Source organism: Rhinatrema bivittatum, chromosome 4, assembly GCF_901001135.1.
Source record: "Rhinatrema bivittatum chromosome 4, aRhiBiv1.1, whole genome shotgun sequence".
NCBI classification, from domain to species: domain Eukaryota; kingdom Metazoa; phylum Chordata; class Amphibia; order Gymnophiona; family Rhinatrematidae; genus Rhinatrema; species Rhinatrema bivittatum.
This window is the reverse complement of record NC_042618.1, coordinates 122,495,259-122,512,945: the sequence shown is the minus strand read 5'-3', so window position 1 is coordinate 122,512,945 and position 17,687 is coordinate 122,495,259. Positions and strand designations below refer to the sequence as shown.

The window sequence follows — 17,687 nt, the reverse complement described above, 5'->3', positions numbered from 1 at the left end:
GATCAACCAAGGGAGCTAATAGACGTGAATGTTTGATATTGGATCGATGTTCTATTATACGAGTTCGGATTTGTCTGTTGGTCTTACCGATGTAAAGTTTGTTACAGGGACAGCGAATAACATAAATTACACCTGTAGAACTGCAATCGGTGAAATCAAACAGAGTAAAGACTTTGCCAGAAGTGGGGTCAGTAAAGTCAGACATCCTAGCAGTATGTCTACAGACTGAACAATTTCCACATGGAGCATGTGCGCCCCCCGTGTGTGTGCCAGTCTGTTGTGAGAGAAGTCAGAGTGAGTTAGGATGTCTCTTAAATTCCTGCCCCTCCAATACGTAAATCGCAGTGAACTCTGAAAAAGTTGTGAAAAAGACAAGGCTAACCAGTGTTTCCGGACAATTGAAGCGATATTATGACTGGCTGGTGAGAATGGTAAAATGCAATTTACAGACTTGTCCGAATCAGTATGTGAGGGTAGAAACAACAATTCTCTGTTGACATATAATGCTCTCTTAAAAGCCCGTTTCAAAATCTTCAAAGGGTACCCCCTCTGTCTAAACCGGAGTACCATCTCCTTAGCTCTGTCAATGTACTCAACTTTCGAAGAGCACAGCCTACGTAGCCGGAGGAACTGACCTGTCGGGATGTTAGTCTTAAGAATTCTCGGGTGACAGCTATCAAATTTCAGAATCGTATTACAATCAGTTTCTTTTCTATATATTGAAGTCGTGAAGGTACCATCGTGAAGTTTGATAAGCATATCTAAGAAGGGGATCTGAAAATGATGCAAATTAAAGCTAAACTGAAGGTGTGGGTTACAATTATTCAACCAATCGAAAAACATAAAAAATTGAATCTCAGTCCCTAACCAAATCAACAGCACGTCATCAATATACCGAAACCATGCATGTATGAACTCTTGCCAGGCAGATGGGTAAATGTAGGATTCCTCAAATTGTATAAACATGCAAGGCTGGGGGCCATCGTCTACTTTGGCACTTACTAAAAATTATTTTCGTTTTGAAAATACTTTTTATCAACAAATTAAAGGGACGGCTATGGGGGCGGCTATGGGGGCGACGATGGCCCCAAGCCTTGCATGTTTATACAATTTGAGGAATCCTACATTTACCCATCTGCCTGGCAAGAGTTCATACATGCATGGTTTCGGTATATTGATGACGTGCTGTTGATTTGGTTAGGGACTGAGATTCAATTTTTTATGTTTTTCGATTGGTTGAATAATTGTAACCCACACCTTCAGTTTAGCTTTAATTTGCATCATTTTCAGATCCCCTTCTTAGATATGCTTATCAAACTTCACAATGGTACCTTCACGACTTCAATATATAGAAAAGAAACTGATCGTAATACGATTCTGAAATTTGATAGCTGTCACCCGATAATTCTTAAGACTAACATCCCGACAGGTCAGTTCCTCCGGCTACGTAGGCTGTGCTCTTCGAAAGTTGAGTACATTGACAGAGCTAAGGAGATGGTACTCCGGTTTAGACAGAGGGGGTACCCTTTGAAGATTTTGAAATGGGCTTTTAAGAGAGCATTATATGTCAACAGAGAATTGTTGTTTCTACCCTCACATACTGATTCGGACAAGTCTGTAAATTGCATTTTACCATTCTCACCAGCCAGTCATAATAGCGCTTCAATTGTCCGGAAACACTGGTTAGCCTTGTCTTTTTCACAACTTTTTCAGAGTTCACTGCGATTTACGTATTGGAGGGGCAGGAATTTAAGAGACATCCTAACTCACTCTGACTTCTCTCACAACAGACTGGCACACACACGGGGCGCACATGCTCCATGTGGAAATTGTTCAGTCTGTAGACATACTGCTAGGATGTCTGACTTTACTGACCCCACTTCTGGCAAAGTCTTTACTCTGTTTGATTTCACCGATTGCAGTTCTACAGGTGTAATTTATGTTATTCGCTGTCCCTGTAACAAACTTTACATCGGTAAGACCAACAGACAAATCCGAACTCGTATAATAGAACATCGATCCAATATCAAACATTCACGTCTATTAGCTCCCTTGGTTGATCACTGGGTGGCCTTATCTCATTCAATTTCTGATATTTTCTTTTTTGTTTTGGAAGTGCTATCTCCCCTTCCTAGAGGGGGAGATTTTGACGCCCATCTGATTCGATGTGAACAGCGATGGATTTACCGGCTGAACACCGTTACCCCCGTAGGTCTCAAAGAGATTGAATGGGTACATTTTATCTGACAGCTCATTGGATAGTAATACCTTGCTCTGATTGGTGGGTTGTTTGCCTCAGCTGATTGGTCTGTGAAGGTTTTGGCGCCTTTACATGTTTAAAACTCCATGTTGAATGACACTCAAATGCGCTCCCTGTTACGTGTGTATACTCTTCAACTTGGTAAGTGAATATATTGTTTGATTGCATATATGGCATTGTCAGCGACATTTAGTTACAGTCCTGTGTTTTTACCTTTATTTACAGATAGCTCTGAATCCTCTTGTGCGTCCCCCCCGATGCAGCCCCTGGCGAAACACGGGTCCGTGTCGGGGGACCCTTTTGCTTAAAGCATGATCTTATATAGAAACATATAGAAACATAAAAATGACGGCAGAAGAAGACCAAACGGCCCATCCAGTCTGCCCAGCAAGCTTCACACATTTTTTCTCTCATACTTATCTGTTTCTCTTAGCTCTTGGTTCTATTTACCTTCCTCCCCCACCATTGAAATATCTAGCTTGATTAGTTAGGGGTAGTAGGGGTAGTAACCGCCGCAATAAGCAAGCTACACCCATGCTTATTTGTTTTACCCAGACTATGTTATACAGTCCTTATTGGTTGTTTTTCTTCTCCCCTGCTGTTGAAGCAGGGAGCTATGCTGGAAATGCGTGATGTATCAGTCTTCTCCCATGCCGTTGAAGCAGAGAGCCATGCTGGATATGCATCGAAAGTGAATATACACAGTGGAGTTGCCGTTATGAATAAATATTACCTTTGGACTTACAAATTGTTTTGAATTCCTTGGGACTGTACAACTTGATCTTAGCACTCACCCTTTGGTGTGGAATTATATTTAGAGTGCTTTACTGTGCTTGGTGACTTATGGACTTACAAATTCATTAAAAATTAAAACAAAAAACATTGGTATGGCTTTCATTCAATCCAATAAGCTTTTTCCCAAGGGACATATGAGCAAATCGATGTAAAGCTTACTTGGACTTCAAGGTTGACAAGGTCTGCCTCGGCTAATAAATTTAAAATTTTTAATATACTTTTAGCCAGAGTGCTTGCTATTACCTTTCGTAGCTTGCCATAGTCGATGAGCTCCGGACGATGTCGGTGAATGAGTGCGCAGAAGCCAAGGCCATCCTTCCAACTGTGGAAGATAGAATATTAGCATCACAAGTACACAGAGACTGACAGATTTACTGATTGCTCACAAAAGATTACCAACAAACCACACTGCTCTCCAAAATCAGGACAACTGGAATTATTCTGCCATGTAGGGCCCATTTTAGATTTTGCATATCAATGAAGAGAAATACAGATACTGAAATACGTGTAAAGATGTGGTAAGCCTCTGACAAAGTGGCCAATGCAAGATAGTTTTATTGTGATGCTCACTAAATCAGTGGGTAGACATTATTTATACGTGTGTCATGACACACGTAGATGATCACATGATATGATAATAAAGAGACCTCCCAGTTAGTAAATAAAACCTCTTAAGAAAGAAAGTGATCTGGTATCAAGGACACATTGAGGGATCTTGTCATTGGGTCTATCTTCCTCATTTGTGTAGAGATTAGATTTTGAAGCCAAATCTAAGCACCTCTATCGTTTGCATATACAAATACATGGTCTTTTGTTGATTGGCCTGCACTGGGACTCTCTTCTTAAAAGATGGCCACTTCCAAAGTGAAGCAAGATAGCTGGTGGTCCCAAGGTCTACTTCATTTCACCTGCAACCATCTATGTAGCTCAATTATTACCATACATTATCTGCCTGCTTCTCATGGTAGAACTCCAGCCCATCAGGATAGAAACCTATTCTTGCCACGTCCCATTAATCAGCCACTTTACCTGATATGAAAGTTCTGGATATTGACGTTCTTGTATGGTGCAGTTTTTCTCTGACACCACAGCAGCAAGCCCTCTTTGGCAGATGTTTCTATGTAGGAAACAAAGGAGGCAACACAAACAGATTAATCAAATTTCCTACCTTTGATATAAACATTCCAGTCTTGCACCTTTCTTATGCATTGTCAAACCAGAAATATCTTTTTTTGAAAGCATGAATATACCAATGAAGATCAATGAATTACTTCCGTCACAAAGTGAGAAATAGCCCAGCCATGCACTGCTTTGACTGGTTAGATGGTGCCATATGGAGGCAGGTTCTCTCTTGCACAGTGTTACAGGCAACTGTAACTAATACCCATAGTTAATGAAGAGCCACAGGTTTGCAAAGATGGAGATTCAATTGGAGAATAAAAAAAAGGGAATTCTGTAAGGAAAGTAAGGGCAAAGTTCAAATTTGAGTTTCTCTCATTTGTGGCTTTCAGAATGCTTGGTACGGCAGAACCATGTGCAAGTTCCTGTGGCGACAGTCACATGTGTATAAGTGGCTTATCATTTGGCAATATCCAACTAAATTCTTAAATGAAGCTGATGCCATGCAGGCAACAGATTCTTCACTTATGTGTGTTTCTTTTTCTAGATAGCTGTCAGCTTGTGGGATAGATCTAAAGGAATTTCTAATACGCTGATGACAAGAGTGATGGTGTCCCACCCTGCCAGGAAATTTTATTGCAGTTTATTTAAAGTACGAGTACTAGTGATACTCAAACATGAACTCTCATATTCATTAGATCTATTGCTTCCTCTCTTTAGTCCCATTTCATTTTTGCCCTACTATATTTTATGTATTGTTTCACACCCTTTTGAAATAAAAAGAGGTTTGCATCATAATAGCCTTACTTTAAGTTTCTTTCCTAGAGTCTACAGATGCATAGGTTATATTCATACTTGTATGCATTGGAGATTCCTGTGAAATAAAGCACAGAACCACATCACAATTTACCTACTCTCAATCGTGGGAATAGCAAAGTGGTGGGAAAATTTCAACTACAAATATCTCCTCAGTAATGAAGCAAAAAGCAGAAGAGAAGGGTAACCACAAGGATTTTGTTTGTTGCCAACTGAACATCTATATTTAGGGATGTGCTCTTTTAAAATGACAATGAAATATTTGTTTTTTCCTTTTATATCATTTCCCATTTGAAATGATACAAAGAAACAAGATATTGTTTCGTTTCTGTTTTGGCACATGCTAAAACAATTGAAACAAAATGCAAACGAAACAAAAAAAAATAAAACACAAAATAAAAACAAAATGATTTTTTTCCATTAACTCTCCTACTGATTTTTTCTAGTAGCCCTACTTTAATAAGGTTTCAACTCTGACTTGAGGTTCCCATTCTTCCAGTTATTCAGAACATGTTTTGACACTTCTGTATTCAGTATTACACAGAATCAAGCATTCATTTATGGCAAGTAGCTGGAGCTGTGTATTGCTCCACCACAACTGAATGGACAGACACACATGGGCCACATAAATCTTCATTTGTTCAGTCCAGTGAGGGGAGACCGCATAGTTGTTAGACTGCAGTCTTCACTAAATTTTTATATCAAATTAGTTTGAACATTGGTCTCAAATAAGTTTTCAAAACTGCACAATGAATGGAATTCTGCATAAAGCCAATTTACAGAATGGGAGAAGAACCTTGGTAATTTTAGGTCCATAGTGTTAAATCGGAGGAAGCAATACCTTTTATTTATTTATTTAACAGTTTTTTATACCGACCTTCATAGTAAATTACCATATCGGATCGGTTTACAGTTTAACAAAGGGAAAAACTAGAGTAACAAATTCAAGTAAATGAAAGATAACAATGGGGAAAATGCAGGATTTGGGAAGAAAAGGTTGAATATAGGATTCTTCCTATAGGTTTTCTGAATATAACATGTCAGGCCAAATGTTTGTTCTAAACAAATTTTACCAGTCATAGGCCTAGATTAATCATTTTGCGATAAATATAACACAAATAGTGGAGAGAGAGAGAGAGAGCGCAAGAACGAGAGTAACTTTGTAGAGACTCACCAAAAAGTTAACTATTTATACCACTGTAAGGGGGGGGGGGGGAAACTAGTAACTCGGGGTGAGGATTGGGAGGAGAGTTGAGCTTAGGGGGCAGTTTTACGTGCATAGTTATACGTACAAACAGCACAGTTACTATCAGTGAAGATTTAATGTGATTTGGAGTGATAAAAGGTGAAAGAAGAGTAGATTTATTTGATGTTCTCTCTACACCAAATCACATTAAATCTTCACTGATAGTAACTGTGCTGTTCGCACGTATGACTGTGCATGTAAAACTGGCCCCCTAAAACCCAACTCACTCCCCCAAACCTCACCCAGAGTTCATAATGTCCCCCTCGTAAAGTGGTATAAAAAGTTCAGATATAAGAGATCCTCCAGAGGCTCGCTCTCTCTCTTCTCCCCTCCCCCTCTCGAACTGCAATTCACGATACAAAATGTTTTTGCCCGGTAACGCACAGGAAAAAGGTGAAGTTATTTCCGGCGTTAAAACCTGTGTTGCTCTATCGCATGCCCCGCTGACCCTCATTTCCATTTACTCTGCCCAAATTCCTCCCAAACCCTTCCCACTGGAATGTAAATGAAAAATCTGCACACGCAATTCGCGATGTGGTATTTATCTCGTGCGTTTCGGCCCACTATAGAAAACGCGCAGGCGGTTGGTTTATTATACTGCTTGGCAATACTAAAATTATGTTGTGCAAATAAACCATGTCATAGAATCTGGTTGTAGTGTCCTCCTGGACGGAGTCCATGCTATGTCCAAATTATATATAAAAATTCTTGTGAATTTGATAAAAACATATCAATACAAACAAAAAAAAACCTGGTTTACAACTAGTTCTGAACAGTATGAAAATGGCCAGGCAGGAACCCTCAAAACATCAATTTGCCCATGTCTTTGTTCCATTATCGCAAATCATTTTTAGGGTCATCATTCTTTTTCTTAATATTTTAATTGTGTTTCTACAATTTTTGGAATTGGAAAGTGTGCACCTTTTCTTATATCATATAGAATCGGATATTTTAATAGTCATAATAATTAGAGGTCAGGAAATCAAACTGAGCCATACCAAACTCATATGCATAATACAAGTCAAGGTCAATCTTAAATAAATTTTTTTATTTTTTTTTTACACTAAAGCAGTCCTGTGTTACTTACAAATCTAATATACAATTTTTGAGACCAAAGTATTAAGCAATACTCAACCACGCTACAATAAATAATTCAGTTTATGGCGGTGATATTATAAGAAATAGTTAAAACATTCATTTTCTACACAAATAAAAATCAGAATGATAAAAGGAGAATCTTAATTATTTGTGTTTTAATTTTTGTCCTGCCAATTTCCTTCTGCTCCTTTGGGCTCCCAGTTCAATCAGAAACGGCTTCTGTTGAGCTACAGTGTCGTGAGCCTTCATTCACAACTGCCAGAGGTTGTGTCCTCCTAGTTTTATATCTCCTTGCAACTTACTTAGCCCAAACATTGCAGCATCAGTCTTCAGCCAAGGGCCACAGATCCTCGCAACGTGTACTCCAAGTTTAACCATTAGACACGAACATTAAGCAATGGCTAGTGCTGTCCTCTACCTGGAAACTGTGAACACTGCTTCTACAGTATCCCCAGCTCGAGTGAGCCCAGAGAGCACCACCACCACCAAGTCACCAGGCTGGATCATAAATCTTTCCGAGTTTAGTAATGTTATAGGAATAAGTAGTAGTTCTACCTACCTCGTATGCTTCATAGGTACTATTTTGTTTTTACCTATCTGGTGATTAAAGTATTGGCAGCACGTTTGCTTTTATCATGACCATCCAGCACAAATAATTATTCAGTCTTAACAGAATGGGGAGGGTTCTGTTTAAGCAGAACTCCAGACATCTCTTAACATCAACAAATCCATTTCTAACTTTGACATAAGCTATAGCTATAGTGTTAGAAGAAGGATCTCCCAATTTAAAAAGACTGAACTGATCTTTATAATAAAATTCTGCACTCTTCTCTGAACCACCTTGTTGGCAGTGGAAGAAAGGGAGATAAAGGCCAAAGCCTGCAGCTCAGACCCATCTGATCTAACAAAAGGACCATAAATAAATAAACAAACAAACAAACAAATAAAAAAGTCTTCATCAAGAGGAAACAAAGGAAAGTAAGAGTCAAGTAGCTCAAAAGCAGGTTTCATAATCACCCTAAATACCAAATGTGAGCTCCAGGAGTGGCTTTACTACCTGTGATCTCTCCAGTCTGGTTGCCTTGAAGAAAAACAATAGCCTGGTGAGAGAAAAAGATCCTTACCCTTAACAGGTGCCCAGCTGAGATCAATGCTATCACCAGGACTTATAAGCAAGCTCTCTTTCAGGTCCTTCTCAAGGCCACTGAACAAGAAACCCCAAATAAACTTCATGAAAGCTGTGGGTCCAAGATACCACTTACATGCACCAGAAAGCAACTCTTTTCCAAATGTAGTGATATGACCTATTAATGGAGTCCAGAATGCTGTAAATTGCTCTGAGAGGCCCTCTCTGATCAGGGTCTGCCTCTCAACGTCTGGGTCATCAGTTTCAGGGAGCCTAGGTCTGGAAGCAGTACCAGAGCCTGACTCAGCCATAGAAAAACAATTAGAAACGTTAGCTTCTAGTCACAAATTTTTAGGAACTAGGGAAAATATAATCATTTTTTCTTTATAAAAATATACTGGGGACTCTTTGTAGCTTAATTTTTTGCTTATTTTCTTTTTGGAGGGAAGGCAAGAGTTTGCTTATTTTCCCCTTTACTTCTCCCAGTCTACTTTTTTTTTTTTTTTTTTTTAATTATTCCTTTCCTTCCCAACCACAACTTTTCTTCTCCTTATGCTTTCCACCTAGCGAGCAGCTGACCTGCCAGTCCCATCCCACCATGGTTCAGCTTAGGACAGGCCAGACTGCCACGGTGTTAGGTTTTCCTCCTTGCAGCCTGCATTGGCCAGGGCCATACGAAGCTGCAGTGGCAAGTTCCTCCCCATGGCCCACCCAGAACAACAAAAGGGTGAAGCAGCAGCAGGTTACCATCAGGAGTGAAATTTTAATTGCCAGGATAACAGGCATCTGGAATTTCCTCCACCTCTGAAGAAGGAGATCATTTGCAGATGAAAGATCTAGTGATTCCGAAACCTCTAGCTTGATCTGGAAATAAAGGTCTACTAGGTCAGAGAAGAGCCACATGGACCACAAAAATGAGGATGTGGCCTAATCTTCTCCAAAGCCACGCTGACCACTGATTAGATGGAGAAAACATACAGAGCTCGGTGCGAGTGCATCCATTGTCACTGCTTAAGAGTTTCTGAACTGGCTGAAAATCCATGGGACCTGAACGGCAGAGAGTTCTGTGGCCAGAGAACCTCATGCTATGCAAACAAATTCTTGAGGCAAAATGTTAACACTGAAACCCACAGTTAGTATAAGAGGATTAACTAAACATAATAGAAGTAATTTTCAAAAAAAGACTATATGCACATAAATGAGCTTTTGAAAATTGCTACAGAATATGCTATTTTATGTGCATAATTCCTTTGAAAATTCACTCTAATGAGCTCAGTTCATTAGCAGAGCCGTACTGGATTTCAATTTCAATTTTTACCAACAATAAAAATATAAATTTAACCACCAAAGAGGTAATTTTGTCTTTGAGCTTCCTGTCATTTTTCATAGAGAGATGATTAAGGTAAACTAATAGCGGGACAGAATAAATATAATCAGAGCATTCTTGGGGCAGGATGGCAACCAGTGACATTAATGCTAATTCAGCAGAATGACTCCTGGGAGTCACTGGGTATAAGTTACCCACCTTGTCACTTTTAAGGCGCACATCACTTATCCTTTTTTTTGTAAAACAGCATTCTTCTGTTTGGAGGACAAAACTTGGGTGATAAAGGGCAGAATTAGCAGGAAATCTTTGTGTGTATACTTAGTATAAGATCTTAATTTTATGATAGTAACTACTGTTGTGGATATGATTTTCCTGTGCTTTTTATTTATTTATTTTAACAAAGTACCATAAATCAACTCTATTTGCCATAGGAGTTTGTGATTTTGGAAGCAGAGCCAGTTTAAAAAAATAAAATAAAATAAACTTAGGTGCTTTTTTTTTTTTGTGTACCATCCTAAGGGAAGCCACCCCACCTCTAATCCAAGAGGATTCAAACTTTTTTTTTTTTTTCCAATGCATGTATCTGTGCATGGGGCCAATGTAACAAAGCACACTGACATTACCACAGGTTTTTACTCCAGTTTTACAGTGCATTTTTCCATGGTAAATTATCCTGAAAAATGTGCGCTAAAACAGCATTGAAATTAGCACAGATGCATGCAAATCTCATGTAAAAAGAATGTTTTAGTTATTCCTCAGCAATGCAGAGAGGTGCATTAAAAAAAAAAAAAAAGGAGCAGGCAGCGTAAAGCACATTTTATTAATGCTAGAAATTTAACTCCTGGGTTAGAGCAAGAATAAACTTAACTTATGGGCGGAGGGAGGAGCTTAGCTGGCAGATGTCAGGGACCTTTGGTTTCCCCTTATTAAAGGAGTGTACCAATTGACGGGGGAGTGTCTGTACATAGATAAAAGAGGTTTTGCTCCCCCATGTGGGAACATTCAGATGGTGTGTCCTAGCTGTTTATAACCACACAGCACAGTCTATCCTCATCGATTTTTAGTTACCCTTTTAAGGAAGTTGGTTGCCCTCTGTCTCCTACTATAATTTTTCCTAATTTATGGGGCAGGAGTACAAAGTTCCCATTTAAGAGTCAGCCTTTCATAGACTTGACATTCCAAGCCCTTTAAGTATTGCTTTGGGCTCTTACGACAATTTTTGAGAGTTCCCTGTAAGAGCCAATCTCCCTGGTTGTAGTGAGTTGGGGAGCCCCTGGATTAGAGGCTGATTTAGAATAAGGAAGACCTGCAGTGTGCTATACTTCCTTCAGAGTATAGACCCAACAGTGACCCTTCCTGCTTCTTGCTTGATTTTTCCCCTTTTTTGTTCAGCTAATATTTTGGTCCACTTGGAACTGATAACCCATGGTATCTGGGAGTCAACACACCAAATCTTTGGAAGAGGGAAGTCTTTCAACCAGAAAGATAGAGAGGTTACAAATTCCATCTAAAGCAAGGGATCCCAGCAAAGTGCACTACCAGGAGATACAAAGAAGATATAATGTAAAGGTAACGAGAACTTTGCTGCTATTCAGGCCGATACAGTATAGTAATTTGGATGCGCTAGCTTTATCCCTTATTCAGTAAGGGGTAATAGCGCGTCCAACCATCCCCGAGACTAATAGCGCCTGTAACATGCAAATGCATGTTGATGGCCCTATTAGGTATTCCCGCGCGATACAGTAAGTAAAATGTGCAGCCAAGCCGCACATTTTAATTTCAGAAATTATCACCTACCCAAAAGGTAGGTGTTAATTTCTGCCGGCACTGGGGAAGTGCACAGAAAAGCAGTAAAAACTGCTTTTCTGTACACCTTCCGACTTAATATCATGACGATATTAAGTCGGAGGTCCCAAAAGTTAAAAAAAGTAAAAAAAAATTAAATAAATAAAAATTTAAAAGCAGCCCGCGGCTTGAAAACCAGATGCTGAATTTTGCCAGCGTCCGGTTTCCGAACCCGTGGCTGTCAGCGGGCTTGAGAACAGATGCCTTTCAAAATTGAGCGTCGGCTGTCAAACCCGCTGACAGCCGCCACTCCTGTCAAAAAAAGAGGCGCTAGGGACGCGCTAGTGTCCCTAGCGCCTCTTTTTACCGCAGGCCCTAATTTAAATATTTTGGTTTACTGAATCGTGCGCACAGGAGAGTGGCCTGTGCGTGCGCCGGGAGAGCGGACACTCACCTGCTCTCCTGCGAAGTTTACTGTATCGGCTGATTGAGAGAAAAGTCTTGCATGAAGGGGTGAGAAGTGCCCTCCAGGCACTGCCTAAGTGGTTTTTCAGATACAAGAGAATGACATGCCCTTCTGGTGCAGTCTGAGGAGTTAAAGGAAGATATTTAATCTGGGACTAAGCTCTGATTAAATATTGGGACTGTACTCATTCTCAGCACGTTCAGTGGGAAGATTTCACAATTAAATAAGAAGGTAAAGGAGGATTGATCTAACTTCATTCTACATAATGTGAGGAAATTAAGTGGGAGAAGAAGACATTTCAGTGTAAATAAGGAGTGCTTCCAAGTGGTTAAGAGAGTTTGCTAGAAGATGGAAGTCACAAATTTATTCTATCTGCTCTCTTCTTTATTGCTGCTAATCAGTCGAATAAGAGAAGTGTAAATATTGTTCAATCATCTGAAAAAGCTATCAGTAAAGAAGTTGGAAATCATCATTCTCCTGTGTGTTTATTGGATGCAAAGACAGTGTAAAATGGCAGCGTTGAGATCCAAAGGATGGTGACAAGGTATGATTGAAAAGCAGCGGGGTATAAGAGCTATTGTTCGTCCCCCACAACTGGGAGCCTGGCCTCAGAGACTAAAGCTATCCGTGGCACAAGGGAGAGGTATATACAGATTGTGGGGGTGTGTAAGCAGAAAGAGTCCATCTATTTCTTTCTATGGACCTCTGGGTACCAGTTAAAGATCTGTCCTACCCAGGGGCTACACAGACAAATAGCTTGCTCTGTTCTGGAGATTCAAGTAGACCAGACCAGCGTTATTGGTCCTACTAACTTTTTAATCTCCCAGCGGGCACTGGTAGAAGCTATGGAAGAGAAGCAGAAGGCAGCTAGGGAGACTGCACTGCTCCCCCCTGATGTGACTGAGCTTCAGAAGAAGATCTCCGCTCCCCCCTTCTCAGCCTGGGTTGGCGGCCAGCAAGCAGACCCGTGGAGCAGCGGCACAAGCCAATGACACAGTGGAGAGATCTGTTCTGCAGGACGACCAGGAAGCTGCCGGTAAAGGAGAAGGAACTGGAGCAAGCTTGGTTGTCTTTCCTCAGAGTCAGCCTGGAGATGAACCTACGTTATTGAGGAGCCCTTCAGAAGCAGATGGAGAAAGCGAACCACTAGCTGAGGAGATGAAGAAGAGCTTTTTAGCTGCTCTATTTTTGCCAATGTCTCTCAAACCAGTAGCTTTATCATTAGCTCCTCTCCCATAACCCCTTTCCTTAGGAGAGATATGGGCTATGGAGTCCCGTATGGATGTTTTGCTGACTAGATGTATTTCACAGCTTTGTAATTATTCAAAAGAAACTGCAGACAAATGTGCTTTTCAAGATAAACTTTTGATTAAGCATGGGGATAGCCTTGGTGAGTGTGAGAATATGTCCACCCTAAAGGCTATGCACTTTGCACTCACTCATAACCAGATTTTGCAAGAGGAATTTGCATTATATCAATTTATCTAAATCCTCTCCACCACTTGAAAGGCTGAAGAAATATTTCTTTGAAGTATTCTGAAGTATCCTGCGGAGGCTTTTCTACCATTGTCCCTATGGGTAAGAGGCATCCAGAAGGAGGGGGTAGGATCTTGGAGGACAATTAGACTTAGGATAAGTTGGAACATACTGCTCTAATGGGAGTTTTTGCAGGATACATCAATTTATTTATTTAGCACTTCAAAATGGATTATATTCATCTACTGTAGGTATTTCCCTAACCCTAGAGGGCTTATAACCTATGAGCCCTATTTACCAAACATTTTTTCCATAGACACAAAATGGAAGAAAATCTTTAATAAATGACTTCATAAGTTTGTACCTAAGGTAATGGAGGAAATGACATGCCCAAGGTCACAAGGAGCAACAATTACAAGGGCAGTTCTTTTAGTATTATTTGCCTTAGAACCTACTTGTGCTTTAAAAAACCATTTAATTGAACAGTAAAGCCATATAAATACAGATAAATTTACTGCACTGCTTGTTTCTCTCTCTTTTTTTTTTTTTTTTTTTTAGTATGATCATACTTTTCAGCAAATCAAATGGACTATCATTGATTCTGTTCCTGAGAATGTAAGAAGGGGCAATTGGGAAAGATGATCAGCCAATAAAGAACAAATGTGGGTTTTTAAATTGAATACAAAATTCCTGAATGGCTTAAATGAGGACACTGATTGGTTTAACATCTTATGATGCAGTACACAAGAAATTCAGGATTGGGTATCTTAAGGGCATGATTGACATTCTGATTATTGAGAAGTTTCCTAGAATGAATATATTAACTACATTTCCGTTGTAGGAGCAAGGATCCGTTTTGTGAAGATGGCAAGTTCCCCTGAAGCAGAGAGCAGTTGAGTGCGCTCTCGAAACGCTGGCGTCAGGTTGGTTGAATTTCTCGCCTACAAACAAAAGCTAAATAGCTATGAACAGATTTAGAAGATTGATGTAAAGGGACCAAGATGGCCACTACATGAGATGCAGTAGGAGGAGCTCTCCTGGTGCCTGCATTGAAATTACTAAAAAAAAAAATATACCTTTTCCTTTTCTTAAATAAAAGCTTGGAATGCCACATAAGAAGCGTAAAGCGCATGTCAAGGATACCTCTATCATCGGGAATGGAGGTTTGCAGCAGGCGAGGATCGAGAGCTTCTTTGATTTTACCCCGGAGACGCCGGGAGCGAGGGCCGCAGAGGGAGGAGCCCAGGAGCTCGGGCCCATTCCCATGGCCGAGGAGATCTCGCTCAGCCCCGGGGCACCCGAGACACCGACTCCACCGCGAGGTTAAGCGAAGGCAGAAGCAGAGGTAACATCGCGAGGCTTTGAGGAGAGGAGAAAAGAGCAGCCCCCCCCCCCCCCCACCCTGTGCAGGACGGAGCTGGTGGAGAAAAGGCACCTGGAGGGTCTGGAGAAGCCCTGGAGAGAGTGGCTACATCCACACCTAAGCCCCCCATGGCTTTACCGGATAGGAACATCAAGGACACGGCTTGCCAAGAACTGGTAACAATGTGCTCACTCAAGAGGGCTTATGTTTTGATTTTACATGCCATGCTTTGCCAAAATGGTATTGCATGTAATATTGGTGCTATGCATCCCAAATTTTGGGCACATTCTTGCATCCAAGGCTATTTTGGCAAAAAATGACAAGTAAAATAGAAGCAAAAGATCCCTGGGGCAAGCACCTATAGCTAACTTACAGGCCGATACAGGCATTAATTTCTGCCGGCACCGGGAAAGTGTACAGAAAAGCAGTAAAAACTGCTTTTCTGTTCACCCTCAGACTTAATATCATGGCGATATTAAGTCAGAGGTCCCAAAGTAAAAAATAATTTAAAATAATAAAAAAAAAAAAATTTAAAAATTGGCCCGCGGGTTGAAAACCAGACGCTCAATTTTGCCAGCATCCAGTTTCCGAACCCGTGGCTGTCAGCGGGTTTGAGAACAGACACCGGCAAAATGAGCGTCGGCTGTCAAATTCACTGACAGCCGCCGCTCCTGTCAAAAAAGTCAAATATTTACCATATTAGGCTGTCATTTTTTAATTAGTTGTTTAAAAAAAAGTCTGTTTTTAATAGACTTTATAAAGGATGATTTTTTAAAAAGCAATTTAAGTGCATGGAACCTGGTTTTATGTGCTTAAATGGCTCTTTCAAAATAGATCAGGGCGCTGTGTGTGTAAAAGTAAGCATGCAATCTGGTTACGTGCATACTTCTGTGTGAACTGCAGAGATGCGTTCTTTGGGATAGAATTGGGGTGGAGTTGGATCTTAAGTGCATACTTGCTTAATTTCAAAAAGTATGTATGTAAATTAACCCACATAAGTTACACCTCTGAAAGGGAGGTATAGCTTTACAAGAGTTGATCTGTGCACATACTGGTCCGATTCTCTGTGGATGAGCCAGCATGAATTAACCATTATGCACAGGTGAGGTCATCCGGCACTGACACAGACCCAACTCACTATTCCAGCACGAACCCACTGCCTCGAGAGCCTCTCAGTCTTTCTTCATCTGAGTACCAGTCTCTTAGAATTTTTGTGCCTTTTGGAGCATTGTGCTCCAATTAGCTTTGTTGCTAAAACGTTATCTGCTGCTGCAAGAGGCGCTAGGGACACTAGCGCGTCCCTAGCGCCTCTTTTTACTGCGGGCCCTAATTTAAATACTGAATCGCACACACAGGAGAATGGCCTGTGCGAGTGCCGGGAGAGCGGGCGCTCACCCGCTCTCCCGCGACTTTTACTGAATCGGCCTGTTAAAGCATAAGCTCTCTGGGAGGCACCTAAGCCAAAGTCAGGATGCACAGTGCCAAAGTGCATACTGCTCAGCTGAAGGAGCCTTCCCCAGAAAGCTTACATTTTGCCCAGCTGTAGGCGCACGCCCAACAGAGTTTACACTGGAAATTTAATTCTTTCCTTGGTCTGAGTTGGAGTAAACCACCTGGCAGCCAATGATATTCTATTGTTGTGCCCAGTGTGGTAGAAACATTACCGCCTGGACACACAATGGCCTCCAGAAATGCAAGTTGACTTTTATTCCACTTCAAATCCAGGAGGTAAATTTCCAGTATTGTACCAGCTGAAGCAACTTCAATTGCAACAGCCATAAGAACATAAGAACATAAGAAAATGCCATACTGGGTCAGACCAAGGGTCCATCAAGCCCAGCATCCTGTTTCCAACAGTGGCCAATCCAGGCCATAAGAACCTGGCAAGTACCCAAAAACTAAGTCTATTCCATGTAACCATTGCTAATGGCAGTGGCTATTCTCTAAGTGAACTTAATAGCAGGTAATGGACTTCTCCTCCAAGAACTTATCCAATCCTTTTTTAAACACAGCTATACTAACTGCACGAACCAGATTCTCTGGCAACAAATTCCAGAGTTTAATTGTGCGTTGAGTAAAAAAGAACTTTCTCCGATTAGTTTTAAATGTGCCCCATGCTAACTTCATGGAGTGTCCCCTAGTCCTTCTACTATCCGAAAGAGTAAATAACCGATTCACATCTACCCGTTCTAGACCTCTCATGATTTTAAACACCTCTATCATACACATGCACCTACAACTATACTGCTCACATTCTTTTGTGTCCTAGTCAGGATGCACAGTGCCCAAAAACGTACTTTCTGCTGAAGGTGTCTATCCTTTGATTTCACTTGACATGCCTTGCCCAAATGGCTTTGCATGCAAGACTGTGCTCAAGTTGAGATGCCCAGCACCAATCTTGCATGTAAGGCCATTTTGGTCACACTCCTTCCAGCTTCAAGTACTTGCCATCCTAATTGTTAACTATTCCCTCTGTCCAATCCACACACCTGACTGAAGTGAGAGAAAGAGCTATCTTGATTGCTGGCTCTATACTCTGGAATTCGCTTCTCTCTAACTTAAGATTGCAACAGGATTTCCTTATTCTTAAAAAGAACTTAAAGATCTGGCTGTTTGAGCTTGCATATGAGAGTTCTATAATGAACTAAGGCTCACATATTATGGTGATGACAAAACATGTGAGATTTAGGTTTAATAATTTATTTTTTTTTTAATATATTTTTTTTAGATATTTAAGTTCTTAATTTTAATATCATATTTATGTTATAATTTTAAATCCACAAGAATTATAATTTTAATCCACAAGAATT

General features: G+C 40.6%; 1 protein-coding gene across 1 annotated transcript in view; it reads right to left on the bottom strand.

Moving 5' to 3' along the window:
• The window catches only part of ACTN1 (actinin alpha 1), a 246,119-nt gene that overhangs the window by 97,628 nt on the left and 130,804 nt on the right, over window positions 1-17,687 (bottom strand). Inside the window, 2 exon segments of the mRNA XM_029598807.1 lie at window positions 3,299-3,377; window positions 4,085-4,172. Of these exon segments, the coding sequence (XP_029454667.1) occupies window positions 3,299-3,377; window positions 4,085-4,172 (167 nt within the window).